Genomic DNA, 18,374 nt, shown 5'->3' with positions numbered 1-18,374 from the left:
TACATCACTCGCAGTGTACATATTGCATCTGTACCAATTAAGTGCATCTGCATGCACAGACAAGTTCAGCACTGACTTGTTCAGCGATGGGCCCCGGAGGAGCTATTTTTAGCTTCCGTCTGTCTTTCTAATGACAGATGCTGCCACCCAATTCCCAATTAACTACGTGGCTGCAATGGTGGTGTTATCCATAAGCCTCTGCCAGCTTGGCTAGATCCAAGGGAGGACCATGCTGTCTTATCCTTGGATATTGGAATGGAAAGTGGGAGAAAAATAGTCAAAACATAGATATGGGGTTGTGAAGTGATATTTAAAAGATTGGTAGACATAGTGCTTAGAGATATGGTTTAGTGATGGTTTTTGTCAGAGTTAGGTTGATGGTTGGACTAGATGATCTGAAAGGTCCCTTCCAACCTAGGCAATTCTATGATTCTCATCCAGGTTTTATGGTTCCCTGTTGAAAATGCTGCATTTGTGCTGCTCTGATGCTTTGGTAGAGGAGTGTCACAGAGTTATTAAACATGGGTTAAAGCAGTGCTCAGATCATCTCGTTGGGCCCAGCCTCTGCATGGCAAAAGCCATAAAACTGCCCAGCTTGGTTCCTCATCCACTTTACGTCTGGCAGCTGAGCACATCAACAGTGACTAATTTGACACGCTTTCAAAGCGTGGTATGAACTTAGGGAAATCCTTGCCCTGGGTTGGAATAGATGTAGCCCTGTTAAAAAAAAAAAAAAAAAAAAAAAAAAAAAGGAGGGGGAGAATAAAACCAGCCTTAGCCATGGGATCATGGGAGGCTTCTCTTGTACATCCTGTCTGCACTGTCAGTATTAGTCTCATGTCTTTAGTTCTTCCTGTGCCCTGAATTGGGCACGGAGGATAGGTTTGCAAGGTTGTACCATGTGTGTTACAGCCCTCTGGGCTCGCAGACAATCCTGAAATGAGTAGAGATGTGGGAGACTGTAAGTGTCTCATAAATAATTCGTATGACAAATGAGACAGTCTCTCATGTGATTTTGCTTCTGGCTTGGTGTAAACTGGCTGTCTTGTGTCACCAGCTTTGTGAATTTTCTTTGCCATAGCCATCCTCTGTCTCGCTCCCTCCGCAGGTGATGTGGCTGCCGGACACAGAGAGGCAGCTGGTCAGACAGATTGCGCCGGGTTTCCAGCAGACTTCTGGCCTCAAGCTGGACGCAGAGCGCATGAGGGAGAAGGGCATCGTGAAGCTCAACCTGCGTTACACCAAGGTCACGAACGAGGATGTCAGGTACAGCCCTCGGTTTGGACACTGCGTGGTAGCCCATGTGCTCCACGGTGGGTGCATCCATGGCCCAGCAGCACCTTTTCTGATCATCCCAGGCTGTCTTATCTGCATAGAGGTATCTTTTCAGATGGATTTGCTCTTGAAAGCTTGAGCTGTGCAAGCTTGTCCCTACCCATCACCCAGAATCCAGGCTGTTCCCGGGAGCAAACAGCTGACTCTAATAACTCTACATGCTAATTCAGTATATGATGATCCTTTTTGAAACACAAATATATGAATAGTCTGATTCTTATTACACTGTCAGCTCTGGAAAAAGTGAAGGCTTTTCACACTGAGTACCTCCAAGTGCTGTCTTACCCTCATTAGCAGCTGCCCTTTGCTTCTGTTCGTCTGCTCCAGAGTTGCTGCCACAGAATTTTGATTAGTCCAAAGTCTGGATATGCTTTCAGAAATTTCTCTTTGGAGAGAATTCACCCGTTTCGTTACTGTCCTTTGTCAGCTATTTAGACTGGTCAGGTCTCCTCTTTAATGAGACTGGCACAGCGTGGGGTTCCTCTCCTGCTCGAGCCTGTGTTTGAACCATGCAGTGACTTAGCTCCCAGCTTTGTCCCCTTCTCAGAAAGGGCGGGTTTTCTCTGGTGCAGCTTTTATATTTTTTTAGAGTTAACTTTTTTTTTTCCCCGCCAAAGAGATACTTGAAAATGAAAGAGCTTTGCAGACGAAAATTCTCTTTAAAGGATTTGTCTTGCTATATGTTTGGGCTGGGAGTAGGGAACATCTGGCCCCAGGGCTGTTTGAGAGCATGGTCCTATTTATTGTAATCCAGTGGTGGCTTTCCATGGCTGCCAGCGATCGGTCTAGTTATTCGCCCTGAAAACCAAGTCTGTGCTTTACCTGCAGGATAATTCCTGCCTGTTTTTCCCCTACCTATTTGCTCTATCTCATGGAGAAGACCATATGCCAATGCTCCCATCTATCCCGGCTCATCAGCCCCAATCTCTCATCAATCCCACCTCAGCTGTCTCCAAAATCCAACCTGTCACTCGAGTCTTTCTTGAACCCTGGAAGCCTTCCGAAGCCTAGTCCTACAGCACGAACCAGAGCAGGCTCAACAAGCCCTGGTATTACACGGTTCTCTCAATCCCCCCAAAAAATCAGCACCTGGATGTAACATTGTTGTGACCACCTCCGCCCTTGAGAATCCCTTAGCCTTTGGGGCAGCTTGATCATGTTGTGAGCTTTGAGATGTCCACATCTTGCATAGTGGCCTCCCACCTCAAAGTGCTTTGCAGACAATAAACTGCTAGGATTAATCTCTGTGCTGGAGATTAGTGATGCTTCTGCTTCGTAGATAAGGCAACAGCAATTTATGCAAATCATATGGGTACATGGACGCCACTGTCAGTGCTTGGTTTGCTGCTGACAGCTCTTGTACCCCAGCTTGCAGTTTTAGCTTCTTGGAAAATGACCTCAGGAGACGGGAAGCTGTAACTCTGCTACTGTCCCCAAAACAAGGGCATGATGTTGGAAATGCAGTCTGTCAGTTTTTAATTAAGTAAATTGCCTATGAAGTGTTACAGGCATCTGAGCCAGATGTTAATTTTACGTCAACATGATGAGGCGGTTGTTACAAAAACACGCTGTGTCCATCATTCATGAGGAAGTATCTGAGGTGGTCTGTGGCCTGGGTCAGATACCATCCAAGAGGCAAAGAAAGCTTTCAAGTTCAAACCATTTGATTGCAACACCCTTGGGTTGCTCATGAAGTGACCAAGCCCTGTTAAAAACCACCCATCTCATGCAATTCAAACCCAATAAATCGAGCCTTGATTACACAGGTGAGAGCTCTTCTCTTGGAGATGAAGGTCTGACGTTTGCTGGGGGACTCACGTCTCGCCCTGTCTGTCTCCTGGCAGGGACTACGCCATGGCGAACATGAGCGTGAATCTCTACACTGTGAACGAGCCCTGGCTATACTCCATCCTGTGGTGCGCCGGCGTCCAGTCGGTCACCTCCGACAGCTCCCACGTCCTTCGCAAGGTGCCTTTTCCCATCTGGCTAATGGTAAGCACAATGCCTGGGAAGGTGCTGTGAACCCCTGGAAGGAGGGAATGAAGTTGGAGGGGTGTAGAGGTGACCATTGAGCACTGGAACCATAGAGCTTAGGGGGTTTCTCCACGAAGGTTTGGTTGGGTTCAATGTGCTCTTGGGCTTGGGAGTTTTCACCCTCTGTGTGTCTGAGCTGGTAATGGATCAATGCTCCTCTTGCACAATCCCTTCCTTCAGATGGCCCCGTCTCTCTCCATGCAGGGTTTGGGAGCCTTGGATATTACGTTGCATGCCCCATTTAACCCATATGATTTTTCCATTTTTCTCCAATGGAAAACACCTTCCCAGGTGTTTTTTTTTTCCTGTTTTTAATACCAAATGAGGACAAGTTTTTCTACTGGCTACCCCATTGTTGGACAAGGAACAACCAGAGACCAAAGGTCCCTTACGCATCAAGTAGCCAGTAAACTCTCTGAAAACTCCCATAGCACTTTGAGTCTCTGAACCACACAGAAATATTCACATACAATACAGCCGAGGGTAGGAAACTTTCAGCTCACGAAGCTCTGAGAAACTGTCAGGACATGAAAGGAGGGAGACAGGCTAGCATTAGGAATGTCATAAACGCTGTGATTTATATGCGACCCCTGCAGCTCTGTGCTTTTCTTGCTGCTCTGGTGGTAACTTTAGCAATGTGTGGTCTCTCTGTGATTCTACAAACCAGAAGGTTTAAGGTCTGCTTCTGCTTTTTGTCTTCCAGCCTCCAGACGAGTACCACCTAATCTGGATCACGTCTGATCTCATTTCATTTATCGTAATTGTAGGAGTTTTTATATTCCAGAAGTAAGTAGCATTGGTACAGCTCGACTCTCATGTATCTGTGGCGTGTGTTTTTTCTTCAGAGCGTGGGGTGGAGATGGGACAGAGGAGCACCGAGCTCCTCAGGCGTTTGGATTGCAATAGCAGGGAAACTGTTAGTTAAAAATCCCTACAAAGACTGCCAACAATAATTCCCCTTCTGAGATGTGACATTGAATTGGATGAAGTCACTACTTTTTACGAAAAATGAGAGATCTCAAAATAGTAGATAGATGCCTTGTTCTGCTTATAAACGTGTGTGGGAGAGAAACTGTAAATGCTTTAGGGAAATGGATGTTGAGAAAGAGATTAAAATGCTTTAAAGGAAGAAGCAGTGATGTTTTGAGATTCCACCATTACAGTCTTCAAAAAGAACATATCATAGTTATCTTAAATCTGTTTGTTCCTGTTTGGATGAAGAAACAGAAATATTCATAGGATGCTTAGAGTTGCAAGGGACCTTAAAGATCATCCAGTTCCAACCCCCTGCCCTGGGCAGGGACACCTCCCACCAGACCAGGTTGCTCCAAGCCCCATCCAGCCTGACCTTGAACCCCTCCAGGGATGGGGCAGCCACAGCTTCTCTGGGCAACCTGGGCCAGGGGCTCACCACCCTCACAGCCAAGAATTTCTGCCTCAGATCTCAGCTCAATCTCGCCTCTTGCAGTGGAAAACCCTTCCCCCTTGTCCCATGGCTCCCCTCCCTCATCCAGAGTCCCTCCCCAGCTTTCCTGGAGCCCCTTGAGGGACTGGAAGGGGCTCCAAGGTCTCCGCAGAGCCTTCTCTTCTCCAGGCTGAACCCCCCCAGCTCTCTCAGCCCGTCCTCCCAGCAGAGGGGCTCCAGCCCTCCCAGCATCTCCGGGGCCTCCTCTGGCCCCGCTCCAACAGCTCCGTGTGTCTCCTGTGCTGAGGCCCCAGAGCTGGAGGCAGCACTGCAGGGGGGTCTCCCCCGAGCGGAGCAGAGGGGCAGAATCCCCCCCCTCGCCCTGCTGCCCACGCTGCTGGGGATGCAGCCCAGGGTGCAGGGGCATTTCTGGGCTGCCAGCGCACATTGCCGGTTCATGTTGAGCTTCTCACCCACCAACACCCCCAAGTCCTTCTCCTCAGGGCTGCTCTGCGTTCATTCTCTGCCCAGCCTGGATTTGTGTTTGGGATTGCCCGACCCTTGTGCAGGACCTTGTACTTGCACGCACATTATGATTTAGCAAATCAAATCAGTTGCTTAGTTTGATGCATAGAGAAAGCCTCTCCATTTTCCAAAGAAAAGGGAGAGCAAGGCAGAAACCTCTCTGTTAGTCAGGGTCCCTGAAAACAGCTGTGGTTCATAAAACCTAGGAGCGGAGCAAGTTAAGACACTGATAAATCAGGAGGAGGTAAATCAACTTCCTAAAGGCAGAGTTGGCTAAGACACCCTCCTCTTGATTATACATGAGGAAACCATGGTGTCTTCCTGGAGATGTGCCTTTTCTCCTAGGAGGCATTTTAGCTGTCAGTGGTGACAGTGTAATCACCCTCTCTGGGGAAAAACGTGAGCTCGGAAAGAGATGCTCTCCCTCCAGCGAGCAGCAGCAGCCTTCTCCTGGGAAAATCTGTCATTCTGAAATTGCATTCCCTTTTCCCCGGCTCTATAATCTCATCTGCTTTGGCATGCACAAACGACTGTCCTAGAGACATCAAAGGACCTACACTTTCCTTCCTTCTTAATATTCGAAATGCTTTGTGTCAGGAGCAGCAATTTCTTTCGCTTCAGCCTCATGAGCCAATGATTTCACTGTCGCGTTGTCCCAAATCATCTGCTTGCAGCAATCTCTCTCCTTCCCCTGGGTGCAGAATTACCCAGCTATTTTTGCCGTGTTACAGTAGGCTGTTGCTCCTGCCAGCAGCTGCTATGGATTTGACTTCAGGCCACATGTTGTGTCTGTTTATGATTACGTCTAAATTCATGAATCGCACAGTCCCACGCTGGTAGACCCGTGCCCAGCAGGTCCCTAGTTCCAGCATGAGAGAATGGAGTGAGCACCAGATTCAGAACTCTCCTCTTGGATTAGATTTCCCAACGGTTAATGAAACCACTGACCGAGATGAGATTAAAATTTTTCTAAGAAGTCTTGTGATCTGAATTGTGGCCGATTAAACCCTTCCTCCAGAAGGGTATTCTGGCTGTGTTGTCTGGAAGCTGTCTCCACTCCCTCAAATTTGTCAGTTGGTTTAATAGAGATGTCCCTGCTCTTTAGACCTTGTATTTCTCTGTAAAATACAGAAATGCACGGGGGAGTCTGGAGGCAGGGACTGACCTCTCTGAAGAGCAGAATTTGAAGGCCAAGTTGATGACGTATTTGCAGTCCTTTGCATCATCTCCCGAAGTCAGTTTTAGAAGGCTTTCCTGAATCAGACCCAGGAGACCACAGGCTGAAGAAATTAAACTGACTCAAACTGCTGAATGGGAACTGTAGGTCCCTGAGCAGAGTGAGATGGTGCGTGCTTGGAGAGGGGGAGAAGTTGCAGCTACATGGACTTTTCAATAGCTGGACTCTTCCTCTCTGCATGGATTGAATTTCTTCCAGTTTGGAAGAGGTTTGATGGAGTAAGGCAAGAGGAAGAAGGGTAAGGAAGGAAAGCATTATTGCAGGGTTTCTCTTCCACTCTCTATGTAAGTGTGATACAGGTTAGAAGAGCTGGGAACTGCCACCAGTTTTCCCCAGCATCCATCAACCTGGAGCGCTGAGCTCTGTGCCCAACATCTGGACCTGGCGTAGAAAGGCAGTTGTTCAGAGAGCTCTGGCCACATGGGCCCATCATAGCAGGGCCAAATGTCATCTTTTGGGTTTCTCCCTTGGGACAACTCAACCCTGAGTCAATAGAAGGAAGAAGGAGAAACTTTAGCACCAGAAGTTTGACTTTCTGCAGCAAAGGCCTCGCTCTTCCAAGAGCTTTGTGCAGGAGAGACCCATTTCCTTCCAGTTTCTCCACCACATGAAAGAATTGGTAGAAGCGTTGAGGATATATTAAAAACAAATCACAGCAGAATCGCCCAACTACTACCTGCTGATGTGATTCAGCTCTGGGAAATGGGGCTTGGCATTTGGCCTTCAATGTGGTGGTTGGTTTTTTGTTTTTATTTGGGTTTTTTTGTTTGTGGTTTTGTTTGTTGGTTTTTTTTTTTTTTCCCCCCCAAGTCCTTTTTGGGGCAAAACAGAGCTGCTTCCTTCATGTAAGGATGAGGGGGTGGGTGGGAACAGAGCCACCGCTTCGATGTGCTCGTCCTCTCTCCTACGCATGGCTTGTCTCTCCTCCGTAGCCGCGGGTAGGGATTGCTCCTGCTGTTCTGCTTCAGCCCCGGTGACAGGATCATGGCAGCCTCTCCGGAAAGGAAAATACCAACTGTGATGACTTCTAACCAATCTTTTTTTGCCTCTTTGCCTTGTTTATTTTTTTACTGCTCTGACTGTTGTGCATGTTCCTCCTCTTTCTCTCTCTGCTGCATTCTGGCATCTCACAGCTATCACATGATCAGGTAATTCTGGTGCTTTCCTCCTCTTTCTCTTTTTTCATTCAGCCTTCCTTTCTCTCTTTCTTTCTTCCTCTCTGCTATGGCTTCACTGCAGATGGACAGGGCAGGACACAGTTTTTCCACGGTGCTTTCAAACATCTGGCTTCACAGGGGGGACCATAAAGGGCTGAACGTTGCATAGTCCGTAGCCATGAGCACTGCGGGAGCCTGATGCTGAAGCCGGTGGATGTTTTGAAGGCAATCTGACCATCCGTTACAATGATCCAAGTCACTGCCTTTTTAAAACAGCCCTATTCTGAGGTCCTGCAGTGTGTTGTAATTGGGAAATTCCCAGTGGATATAATGCTTTCTCCATGGAAATAATCTTATGTAAAACATCCCCTTCCTTCCTGCATTTACCAGAGGTTTTTGAGACCAACCTCTTCTAAATCGGACAATTCTAAAGAAAATAACGTAACCTGTTCAATTATATAAAGTACTGCTTTTTGAGCCCTGGGAATGAATTCATAAAGCTAATAGCTGGAAAGGTTTGGCACATCAATTGCTGCACTCGGAGCTTGGCATCTTTTAGGAGTCTCTTCCCAGTTACACCACTGTGAAACTGGAAATGCAGTGTGCAAATAAATAGCATTGCACCCGGGAAGAGAATGAGCCTGGGATGCTGGATTCGAAGTGCCATCAATTGGAAACCCAGATTTCTCCTCGTATTGGCTGCTTTCTCACCAGTCTATCTCATCCCCTTGGAGGGAAGCGCTGATGCTTTTCTGCAGTAAAGCCTTCATTGCATCCGTACTCCGACCAAACTGTTCACGTGTTACCTTCTCCATTCCTTCCGCTGTGTGCCATGGGGTTGTATTTCTGAGGACTTGGCTACTCCCTATCTGTGCTTATCTGCCCCTCTCCCTCTGCCCACCCACCACCTCAGGGGTCGGGTTTGGCCACCTTCAAGCATTGCCTGCTCTACAAGGTACCTTGGACTTGCAGCGTTACGCCCTTGTGGCATCTCCCCAGAACAGGACCTGGTTATGGGGAAGGGCTGAATGTTTCTATGGGTGCAGGGAGGTTGGGTGTTCTCCCCTTCTCGCCTCCCCCTTGCTCCCTGGATCGTGGATAAGGAGAAGACAGGCTTGGAGGAGCTGGGCAGGTTTTAGACATGAGCAGTCACAGGATGGGGACTGTGGTTGTGGCTGGCTTGGCTCTTTGCTCACTCCATCTTATCACCTCAGTACCAATCAACCCTGTTTTCTCCCATCCCTGCCCCTCTCCCATCCCCTTTCCCTGCCATTTAGCATCTCCTCTCCAAACCAAGGGTCCAGTCGTGGCCCTAACACGGTGTCTGCTGTCTCTGTGTTGTTGTCCCAGTATTTTTTAGTCTGTTCCCACCCTGTGTCCGTCTGGTCCACTTTGATGCCAACCTCCCAGAACAAGACCTACCTGCTGTCTGTCTGGCCTTTTTGCACGCTGCTGTCCTAAACGTGGCCGATCACAACAGAGTCCAAGGGGGTAGGAGAGGTGCTCTTTTCTATTAAACAAGCTTTATGGAGACCCAAAGGCTACCGAGCACTGCAGAGAGTAGTTCATATATGGTGTTGGAGTTACGTTGTGATTAAATTTACTGGTAGGTCTTCTAAGAGGGTATTTCAAAGTCTCCCTGAAAAATGGGGTCACCCTCTCCTAGCTTGCTCAATCAAAGCAATACACCCCTGTGACAAGAGGAGTCATCGGCCCCTCGAGCGTAATTAGTCACCCTGGGTCTGGCTGCAGCCACCATGTGAGGTGGGGAGCGGAGAGCAGTGGATATTCCTCTTGGGAAGAGGAGAAAAGCCCTTGGTCCCCATGCCCTTTGAGGCTGGACTCTCAAAAGAGCCCATGCCCTCCATGGGACGTCGAGGACCAATGGGCAAGTGATCATCGTGCCTTTTGGCCACACAACCCAGCCTAATGCTGAAAACGCTGATGATGTGGGCCAAGAAAAGACTTGTTGTAGCGATATGTTTTGGTCCTGCCTGATAGTAGTTTAAGGAGGGTCTTGTCCTGTGAGATCCTATGCACTTCCAACCATATTGACCTCAGTGGGATCTGCCTGCATGGGACACTAAGGGCACAAATTATCATCTTCCAAGTCAGAGTGGCTCAGCTTAGATGATGGTAATAGGAGAAAAATAGTGTTTTCTATTTTAATTTTTTTTATACTTTAATATCTTTGCCTTCTTGTGCTTCCTCTGTGTTGCTTCTGTCCATGGGTCTGTGAGTTGTGTCCTGTTGCCATCCCGTCCCTTCTTTTCTCTGTAGCCAGAGCATCTACCTTCATCCTTACCCCGGTCAAAGCCTGATGGTGTGGTGTCACCCACTGGGATTTGGGAAGGGGATAGAAACCCCATGAAATGGACACCAGATTTTCTTGGAAAAATTGCACAACCTCTTTTGTGGATATTGCTTTTTCAGGCTGATGCTGTGGAGACCCAGGCTGGGGATGTGTGGAGGCTCCTCAAACCCTCTGCTCCTGGGGCTTGTTGGGAGTTAGAAATTTAAAAGAAGGTGGTTATCACCTTTAAAAAAAAAATATATATATATCACTTTCTCCTGCGTGGCTGAGCCACTAGATGGTGCCAGAAGATCAGAAGCCCCATAAACCACTCTAAATCCCTGCTGTTTCTCCATCAAATAGTCTTACAGCATCCCTGGCAGGGAGAATGTGATTTGCTTGAAAGCCTTCCTCTGTGGTCAGGAGGTAGGACAAATCGGTGGGGTGTGGGCTGTGAAAGCTTGGACTAAATAGCATCCCATTGCAATGGGATATTGGGTATGGCTGCTTTGTCTAAGCCCACCAAACCCTGGTTTCTCCTATTGCAGCAGCATCCCACGTTTCACTTCTGGTGCCAGCAGCTTTGCAGCAGAGGGTCTGCTACACAGGGGTGCTCTCAGGCTGAAAAACAGCTTTAAAAGCAAAATCCCCCTTGAATGTGCTGCCATTGCTTATTACCAACATCAGTAATTTTCTTTACATGCATTCAGTAATGAGAATAAAAGTCTGGCTAATCTTATGTTGAGCCAAGTTCCCATCAGCCTTATGTTGTTTATGTGGTGGAAACTTTTGGTGAACACCGAGTTTCATCAAGGCTTAAAAAGTGTGGGGTTTGGGTAGAAGGATTTAAGGAAAGACCTGACATTTAGGAAGGGAAGGGTTCTGGGAGAAATCACGTTCAGAGGAACCGTACGTGACAGCTACCTGTGTGGGGACAGTGTCTTTGTTGTATCTTAGATTTGAGACCTTAATTTGTCTTTGAGGTCTCTTCTCCCACAAGGGTGAGCGTGTCACACAGTGAGGAAAAGGTTATGGTTTCTTTACTTGGCTTGGTCTCTTGTTTTATTCCCTCTTTCCAACCCTAAGAGTCAAAATAGTCAAAGTAGCCATTCCTCCTTAGGGCAATTGGGTAGCTGATGTGATAGGGAGGGGTATCTGCAATCCTCGGTGAAATTAGCGGAATTAGGATGCTCAAGGTCATTAAAGATGACCTGCTTGTATGTCTGTACCCCTCTGAGATAACATACTCATCTCTGAACATCCTCCTACCATGCGGGGTTGCATAGGTGCAAGGGAGCAAAAGCGTGAGGGTCTCTGGGACTTGGTCTCCACATTGTTGGTGACGACTTGCCTTGAGGATGTTCCCATGGCTGGGGAGACCAGCCCCTGATATCCCCCTCTTGTCTTGCAGGTGGCGTCTAGGAAGCATCAGGACCTACAACCCAGAGCAGATCATGCTCAGCGCTGCTGTCCGCCGGTCTAGCCGAGATGTCAAGATCATGAAGGAGAAGCTGATCTTTTCGGGTACGGATGGGGCTGATCAGTCAGAGCCCTTTGCTCCATCCCTCAGCTGTCCCCCTGCTCTCTGCAGGTGGAGGAGGTGGTCTTGATACGGGTGTCATCATCTGCTGGTGGGAAAGGGTGGCTGGACTGACCCTGCTGCATTGAACCACTTGTAGGATGTGGTCATGGCTCACCCATCCCAAACTGGTGCTCGTCTGAGCACTCATTTGCTGAGAAATCCCATGTCTAACTTCCCAAGTTGTGCCATGCAGCTCCCATACTGTCCCACATCATCTCTGCTCTGAGTTGTCAACAGTGTGTCAAAAGTTATAAAATCCAATCAAATAATGGCATAGGTCACCACAAATAGTGATGATGAGTTTGGGGTAGACCTGGAATTCAGTGGCCCTGTGGATTGAGGGTTTCCTGATATCCTTGTGCTCCTCCCAGCATTTATTTGTGTTGGAACATCTCACCCCACCTCTAAGAAAGATCTCAAATGTGTACAAAGAGCGGAAACATTTAGCTTTAAAAGATTAAAGTTGGTGCATGAAGCTGGAAAACTCACGTCTGAAGGAATGTGAATATAATCTCCCCTTGATCTTTGTTATGGGTTTTCTTTTTTTGTATTTAGGGGCTAGAGACTTCCAGCAGGGATCAGGGTTTATTGTACTGGGCACATACACAGCAAAATGACAACTCTTGCTTCGAAGAGCTTATTGTGTGAAATGCGGGTCTGATTCTGCCCTCCAGAGACGGTGAAAATCAGGTGTAAATCCAGGGAATCCAGAGAGGGAAAGCAGTTGGTCACAGCAGAATTAAGCCTCCCCAGCGTGTCCTAGACATAAAATATCCTTAGGGGTAGGGGATATATATTAAATTTTTGTGTATCTGAAACACGTGCTTTTGCTTAGGGTGGGTCTTTACAATTAAAGTTAAAATTAAGTTGCACATTTTTCCAAGCGAAACCAGTGACTATAGGAGTCTACCCTTTTCCAGAATGGCCATTTGGGTAGATAAGTTCAGGTATTTTGCACCCTTTTTCTACAGGTGAGTGTATGGGGGGTCCAGTTTTGCCTCTGATGGTGTCAGGGTTGTCAAGGTCTGAAATTTAGAGGTCAGGTCTTATTTGGAGGTAGATGCTGCTCAGAGCTGGTTTTAAATGGGTGCAGCATCACTAAATCTGGGGTGAAATCCCTGTAGGATCAGATAGATCCCATGTGCTGGAATTGCATGGTTGCTCAATGCCTCAGTTTCCCTGTCCATGGCGGGGGGGCTCCTGGTACTTGCACCCCTGTGACGATGTGTGTCCTCCCTTCCCTTCTCTACCCTCCCCAGAGATCAACAACGGCGTGGAGACCACGGATGAGCTCTCTCTCTGCTCTGAAAATGGCTATGCTAACGAGATGGTCACCCCCACGGATCATCGGGACACCAAACTGAGGATGAACTGAGGGGCTCTGGTCCAACCCCGGCGCGTGGCGTCCCCTGCGTTTGCTCCAGCAGCGAGAGCCGTGCTCTCCTGCTTGCTGTGGGATGGGAACCTGTGAGGAACTGCTGGTCGGGCAGAGACCCCTTCCCATACCCCATCGCTGGCTGCTCTACCTCCCTGGTTGTGAGGTTGGAGGGGCTTATTTTTGTAAATATGTAGAAAATCTGAATTTTTTTGTCTCTTTTGGAGGTGTGGTTTTTTTGAGTGTAATTTTTTTTCCAGGGCATGAGTGGAAATACCGTGTTCATTAAATCCTCAACCTTATGGCTGAAGTTATTTGAATCTTGACGTGATAGCCTGAGTCCCCTTGGGGGGGTTCTGGGATGAACATGTTGGATGTGTCTCCCCTTGCTCCCCCTTGCTCTTCTCCCTCCTTCCATTGGTGCAGCGACTGTGTAGCTGAACGTTGTGATGTTCTCGTGAAGTGTCGTTTTTCTTATTTTATTTTTTTTTGTTGTGTTGCCCTCCCCTTTTTCCCCTTTCCTGGGCAATGAAGTTTTAGCTCTAATGCAACAGGAGGCTGTTTGGAGGAGAGAAGCTTTCCTAGGAGAGGAGACAGCACTGCTCTTCCCCGCTGAAGTTCAGACAGGGAAGGGGTTGCGCTGGCTCAGTCACTTGGGCACCTGCTCCCTGTCCCCTCCTCTTTCCCCAAAGCCTGGTTGCTTGCAGGGGAATGGCCTTCTGGAAATGTCCTACCACAGCCTTGAAGGCAAATCCTGAGCGTTTGCTGTAGATGGGCCTCTGCTGGCAGCATGCTTTCATTTTTTTTTTATTTTTTTTTTCCCTTTTATTCTTTCTTTCTGTCTTTTCCCTGAGTTGTGCTCTGTCGGGAGCCTGGATGGCTTGCAAAAAGCAATGCCGTGGGCACCATCACCGCTCAGATCTGGCTGAAGTGCCTGCCACGCCGAGTGGCATTTGGAGTCGCTCCTTGCTTCCCTGTCCTTGCACCCGTGTAGGAAGAGGAGGTGGTTGTGCGGTGTGAGCTTCCCCTGCTCTGAGCCAAGGAGATGCCCGTGGGTGAAGGAGTTGTAAATAGTTTGGAAGGTGAAGCAGCCCCGGAGTGTAATTTATTCCTGCAAGGAGACCTTTCCTCCTTGCTTTGTAAGCAGGATCTTTAAAAAGCTGCATGTTCATGTCCTCCAAAGGAGCGACAGTCTCGCAGCGGATGCTGACAGGCTCATGAAGGTAAGAGCTCACATCAGCGTGTTTCCAATGCAAAAGGCTTTAAACCAAAATCCTATACCAGAGGTTAAAAAGAAAAGAAAAAAAAAGAAAAAAAACCCTCAGAAACCAAGTAGATGGTGGTTGCGTTTTATTCCCTCCCTGAAACGGCTCATGACCGGCCCAAGGGCCATCTCAGTTCTTTGCTCTTGACCTTCAAGGCCTCGTGGAGAGGAGCCTGGTTTTGGGTCACTCCGTTGTTCGCACGGAGCTGGTTCCCAAGGCAGCTGAAGCCAGCCGGAAGGCTGCCGGAGCTGTGAATGGGTCTTGGCTCAGTCCCCACGGCCTTCTGCTGTTGGGTTGCTCCCTTCCTTGCTGGATCTTGGTCGGCATAATGTGGGAAATCCCATTGATCGCAAGCTTTCTTTGATGCTTGGTGTGCACTGCCTTGAAAGCAATGGGACCATCAAAGATGTTTACCGTGGAGGGAATGGGAGCTGAGGCTTAGTCTTTGGGTGCTGGCCAAGCTGGGCTGCGGAGCCCATGAGTGTCTGGGAGAAGTCACCTTGCAGAGGAGAAGGTGGTCTACGAGATGCTGACGTGCATCACGTTCAACGCACAAAGCAGCCTCGAGCAGTTTGTTCTTGTTTTGGCAGCATTAAACTGCTCTATTTTTTTTTTTTTTAAGCTGTACTCTGGTAGTGTTTTGAAACCCTGAAGTCTTGGGCTTAGTGTGTAAGAACCAGGGGCAAAAGTGGCCAACTTATCAATGTAAGAGAAAAATACCCCTGTTAATAATGAAAGTGTGAATTGTGATGCTTTAATAAACACCTCCTAAGAAGTGCAACACAAGACTTTAATTTGTTTGCATCTACCCTGGGTTTTTATGAATGTAAGTGGAGTAAGACCCTGGTCCATGATCCCTCTTACCTTCCCCAAGTACTGTCCTTTTTATATGGTACTCTCTCAAGTCTGTGAAATACAGTGTGTTTTCTCTGCAGAATTGCAAGATTTTGGTGGATTTGAAGGCTTTTGAGAACAAAGTTGCTTCTCCCTTTACTGTGGTGCTGTATTGAAACATTCCCGGTGGATTGTCATTGCCAAGTGAGAGATGTTAAATCTCAGCATCTGTTGATAATCACCTGCATGTTCTGTTTTTATCCTTGGAGATGACTTTATTGAAAGGTCAAGTGCTTAAAAGCTTGGAAGTGTTAAAAGCAATCTAACAAAAAGTTGTTTTCACAATTCACTTTTTTCTTTCTTTTTTTTTTTTGATGAGAAGACCCAAACTTTATGCGTAATGCACTGACTGTTACCGTTATCGTCCTGAATATTTGCTACCTTTTTTTTTTTAAAAGGATGATACTTTTTTGATGAAAATAGACCTAGACCAAAATAAACTCTGCAATGCTCTGTGAAATAAACTGTCAGTATTCCCCTGCCAGTCTGTGATGTTGTCATGTGTTCTGGGATTGTTTGCATAATGGTGATGCCTTGATCTTCTCCCTCTGTTTCTGCTTTTTTGTGCTTTATGAGGGAGCTAAAGGTCTGACCAGAGGGAGGTTTGGAGATCCATCCTTCTTGAGATCGGTACAGTGGTGTTGCATCTCTTCTTGATGACAACCCCAAGCTGAGTGGTGCAGTGACACACCTGAGGGACAGGATGTCATCCAGAGGGACCTGGAGAGGCTCTAGAAGTAGGCCCATGTGAACCTCATGAGGTTCAACAAGGCCAAGTGCAGAGATCTGCACCTGGGTCAAAGCAATCCCAGTATCCATAGAGGCTGGGGGTGAAAGGAATAGAGAGCAGCCCTGAGGAGAAGGACTTGGGGATGCTGGTGGATAAGAAGCTCAACATAAGCAGGCAATGTGTGCTGGCAGCCCAGAAACCCCCCCGCAGCCTGGGCTGCATCCCCAGCAGCGTGGGCAGCAGGGCGAGGGGGGGGATTCTGCCCCTCTGCTCCGCTCGGGGGAGACCCCCCTGCAGTGCTGCCTCCAGCTCTGGGGCCTCAGCACAGGAGAGACACGGAGCTGTTGGAGCGGGGCCAGAGGAGGCCCCGGAGATGCTGGGAGGGCTGGAGCCCCTCTGCTGGGAGGACGGGCTGAGAGAGTTGGGGGGGTTCAGCCTGGAGCCTTCTCTTCTCCAGGCTGGAGACCTTATTGCAGCCTTTCAAGTGCTTAAAGGGGGCTTATAATAAAGATGGAGACAGACTTTTTAGCAGGGCCTCTAGTGATAGGACAAGGAGTAATGGTTTTAAACTGAAAGAGGGGAGATTTACATTAGATATGAGGAAGAAATTCTTCACTGTGAGGGTGGTGAGACACTGTCCCAGGTTGCCCAGAGAGGTGGGAGATGCCCCATCTCTGGAAACATTCCAGGCCAGGTTGGATGGGGCTCTGAGCAACCTGATCTAGTTGAAGATGTCCCTGCCCATGGCAGGGGGGCTGGACTAGGTGGCCTCTAAAGGTCCTTTCCAAGCCAAACCCTTCTGTGGTTCTCTCCCACCCAGGTTTTATAAGAGAGCATCTGAAAAGCAGTCACATGAAGAGGAGGTGACTGCGCAGACCTGCATCTTGAACAGTAACTGTAGAATAATTGTTCAGTGGTTGTGGCCACATGGGGACAATGATGCACCCGTAGAAGCGATCAGGCAGCAGTTTTAAACCGAACAAACGGGAAGCAATTTATTTTTAACACACATTATGCAAGTCATTGCCCCAGGGTGCTGTGAAGGCCAAAAACCATAAGCAGGCTCAAAGAGCAATAAATGGCTCGTACGTCCATTAGCACTTATTAAACACAGCTTGGGAAGTCCCTGAGCAGTTCTTTGCTAAATATGTATATTAAGGGAAAGTCTTGCTTGGTGCTTAGTCTATTTCTTTTTATTCTTTACCCCAGGATCTGCTCCCAGCTGCAGACAAGAGGGTGCTTTGGGTGAGAGGGGGATCTTGTCTTGGTCAGCATGGGGTTGTTCTTTGTTAAGCAGCTGTTTTCTCCACCCCCTGAATGGCTGCATTTAACGGATAGTTGAAAGGGATTAAAATAAACACAACGCTATCTCACTGGTTGGTGATGGGTAGTCAGCACCATGTCATGAATTTGACTGGCTCTGGGAATACCATTTGAGTGTTAAATACAAAATTGCCCTAGGGGAAGGGGTAGAGCTCCTGATATCTACAATATTGAATAATCCCTAACTGGGGCTGTCCTTGCTGTACCCTAGGGAAAGATATTGAAAAGTTGAAAGGAGAGAAATGAGAGTCATGTAGGCTGTGTCTGTTATTCAAATAAAGGAGCTGAGGATTGGTTGCTGGCTTTAAGCCCAAATGGCTTGGGACAGCCAACATTGTGCTATTTAACTCTTTTTCTTCCTCGCTAAAACTGCCCTAATTTATAAGAGCTTAGTGGTACAACTGGGATAGTTCTCATGGTATCTGTGAACCTTTCCAAGCCCTTTAAATTTGCCAGTAGAGTTGTAGTCCTGGGGTCTGGGAGGTGATGCTGATGTGACCATGCCCTAGGCCTGCACAGTAAGAAGGATCTCTTATATCTCTACTAAAGCCTTAATACGATGCAGTGGCTTGGAGCTTGCAAAGTTCAAACTCAGCATGAAAATTCTAGCCATGCTATGAGCAGCAGCAGTGGTGTGAGGATGAAGGCTGGTTCCCCTTCTCCTGGACTCTTGGTGCAAGCAACCTCTTCTTGGCTGAAGCTCCTGACCAGGTTTCAAGCTCAATGTGTGTATTGACCATGTGTGAAATAGGAAACCAAGTTGGGTGTTTTTTTCCGCTCTTAAGCCTCTTAGTTTTCTTCATCTATTTCTCCTGGACCTTGTTTCTGTTCTAGTTACTACTCAGCCCTTACTCATCTACTTGGTTCTCCTGCTTCAGTCTCTTCTCCTGGAGGCTGGTGACTTCCCTTCACTTCTGCTAAATGGCTGAAGGTGGAAAGAGGATGTTCTGACTCCGTGGCAAAGTTGAGCCATGGATGGTGGTGCCAGGAGTTCTTAGACAGCTGACCTGGATAGGACACATTTCCTTCTCTTGGGCATGTGGTGGGGAGGTACAGACCACAGTGTGATCAAGTCCTAACGACCATCATCCTCAAGATGTCTCACCATGGTCTCCATTACCTGATCTATCCAGAACTTTCTTCTACCTTTCCTCTTGTCCTTTTCATCCTTTTTCCCTCATTTTCTCTTTGGCTTAGCTGCATCCCTTCTCCTTCCTAT

General features: G+C 47.9%; 1 protein-coding gene across 6 annotated transcripts in view; it reads left to right on the top strand.

The window, feature by feature from the left end:
* The window catches only part of GDPD5 (glycerophosphodiester phosphodiesterase domain containing 5), a 193,796-nt gene extending 178,210 nt beyond the window's left edge, over nt 1–15,586 (top strand). For all 6 annotated transcript variants that reach the window (XM_054188891.1, XM_054188892.1, XM_054188893.1 and 3 more), the window contains 5 exons: nt 1,109–1,266; nt 3,180–3,327; nt 4,073–4,155; nt 11,398–11,510; nt 12,828–15,586. In XM_054188891.1, coding sequence (XP_054044866.1) covers nt 1,109–1,266; nt 3,180–3,327; nt 4,073–4,155; nt 11,398–11,510; nt 12,828–12,943 — 618 coding nt within the window. In that variant the 3' untranslated portion in view covers nt 12,944–15,586. The remainder of the gene's footprint in view (nt 1–1,108; nt 1,267–3,179; nt 3,328–4,072; nt 4,156–11,397; nt 11,511–12,827) is intronic.
* Nucleotides 15,587–18,374: the final 2,788 nt, after the last annotated feature.

Source organism: Rissa tridactyla, chromosome 1 (genome assembly GCF_028500815.1).
Source record: "Rissa tridactyla isolate bRisTri1 chromosome 1, bRisTri1.patW.cur.20221130, whole genome shotgun sequence".
NCBI lineage: Eukaryota > Metazoa > Chordata > Aves > Charadriiformes > Laridae > Rissa > Rissa tridactyla.
This window is presented reverse-complemented; position numbering and strand designations above follow the sequence as displayed.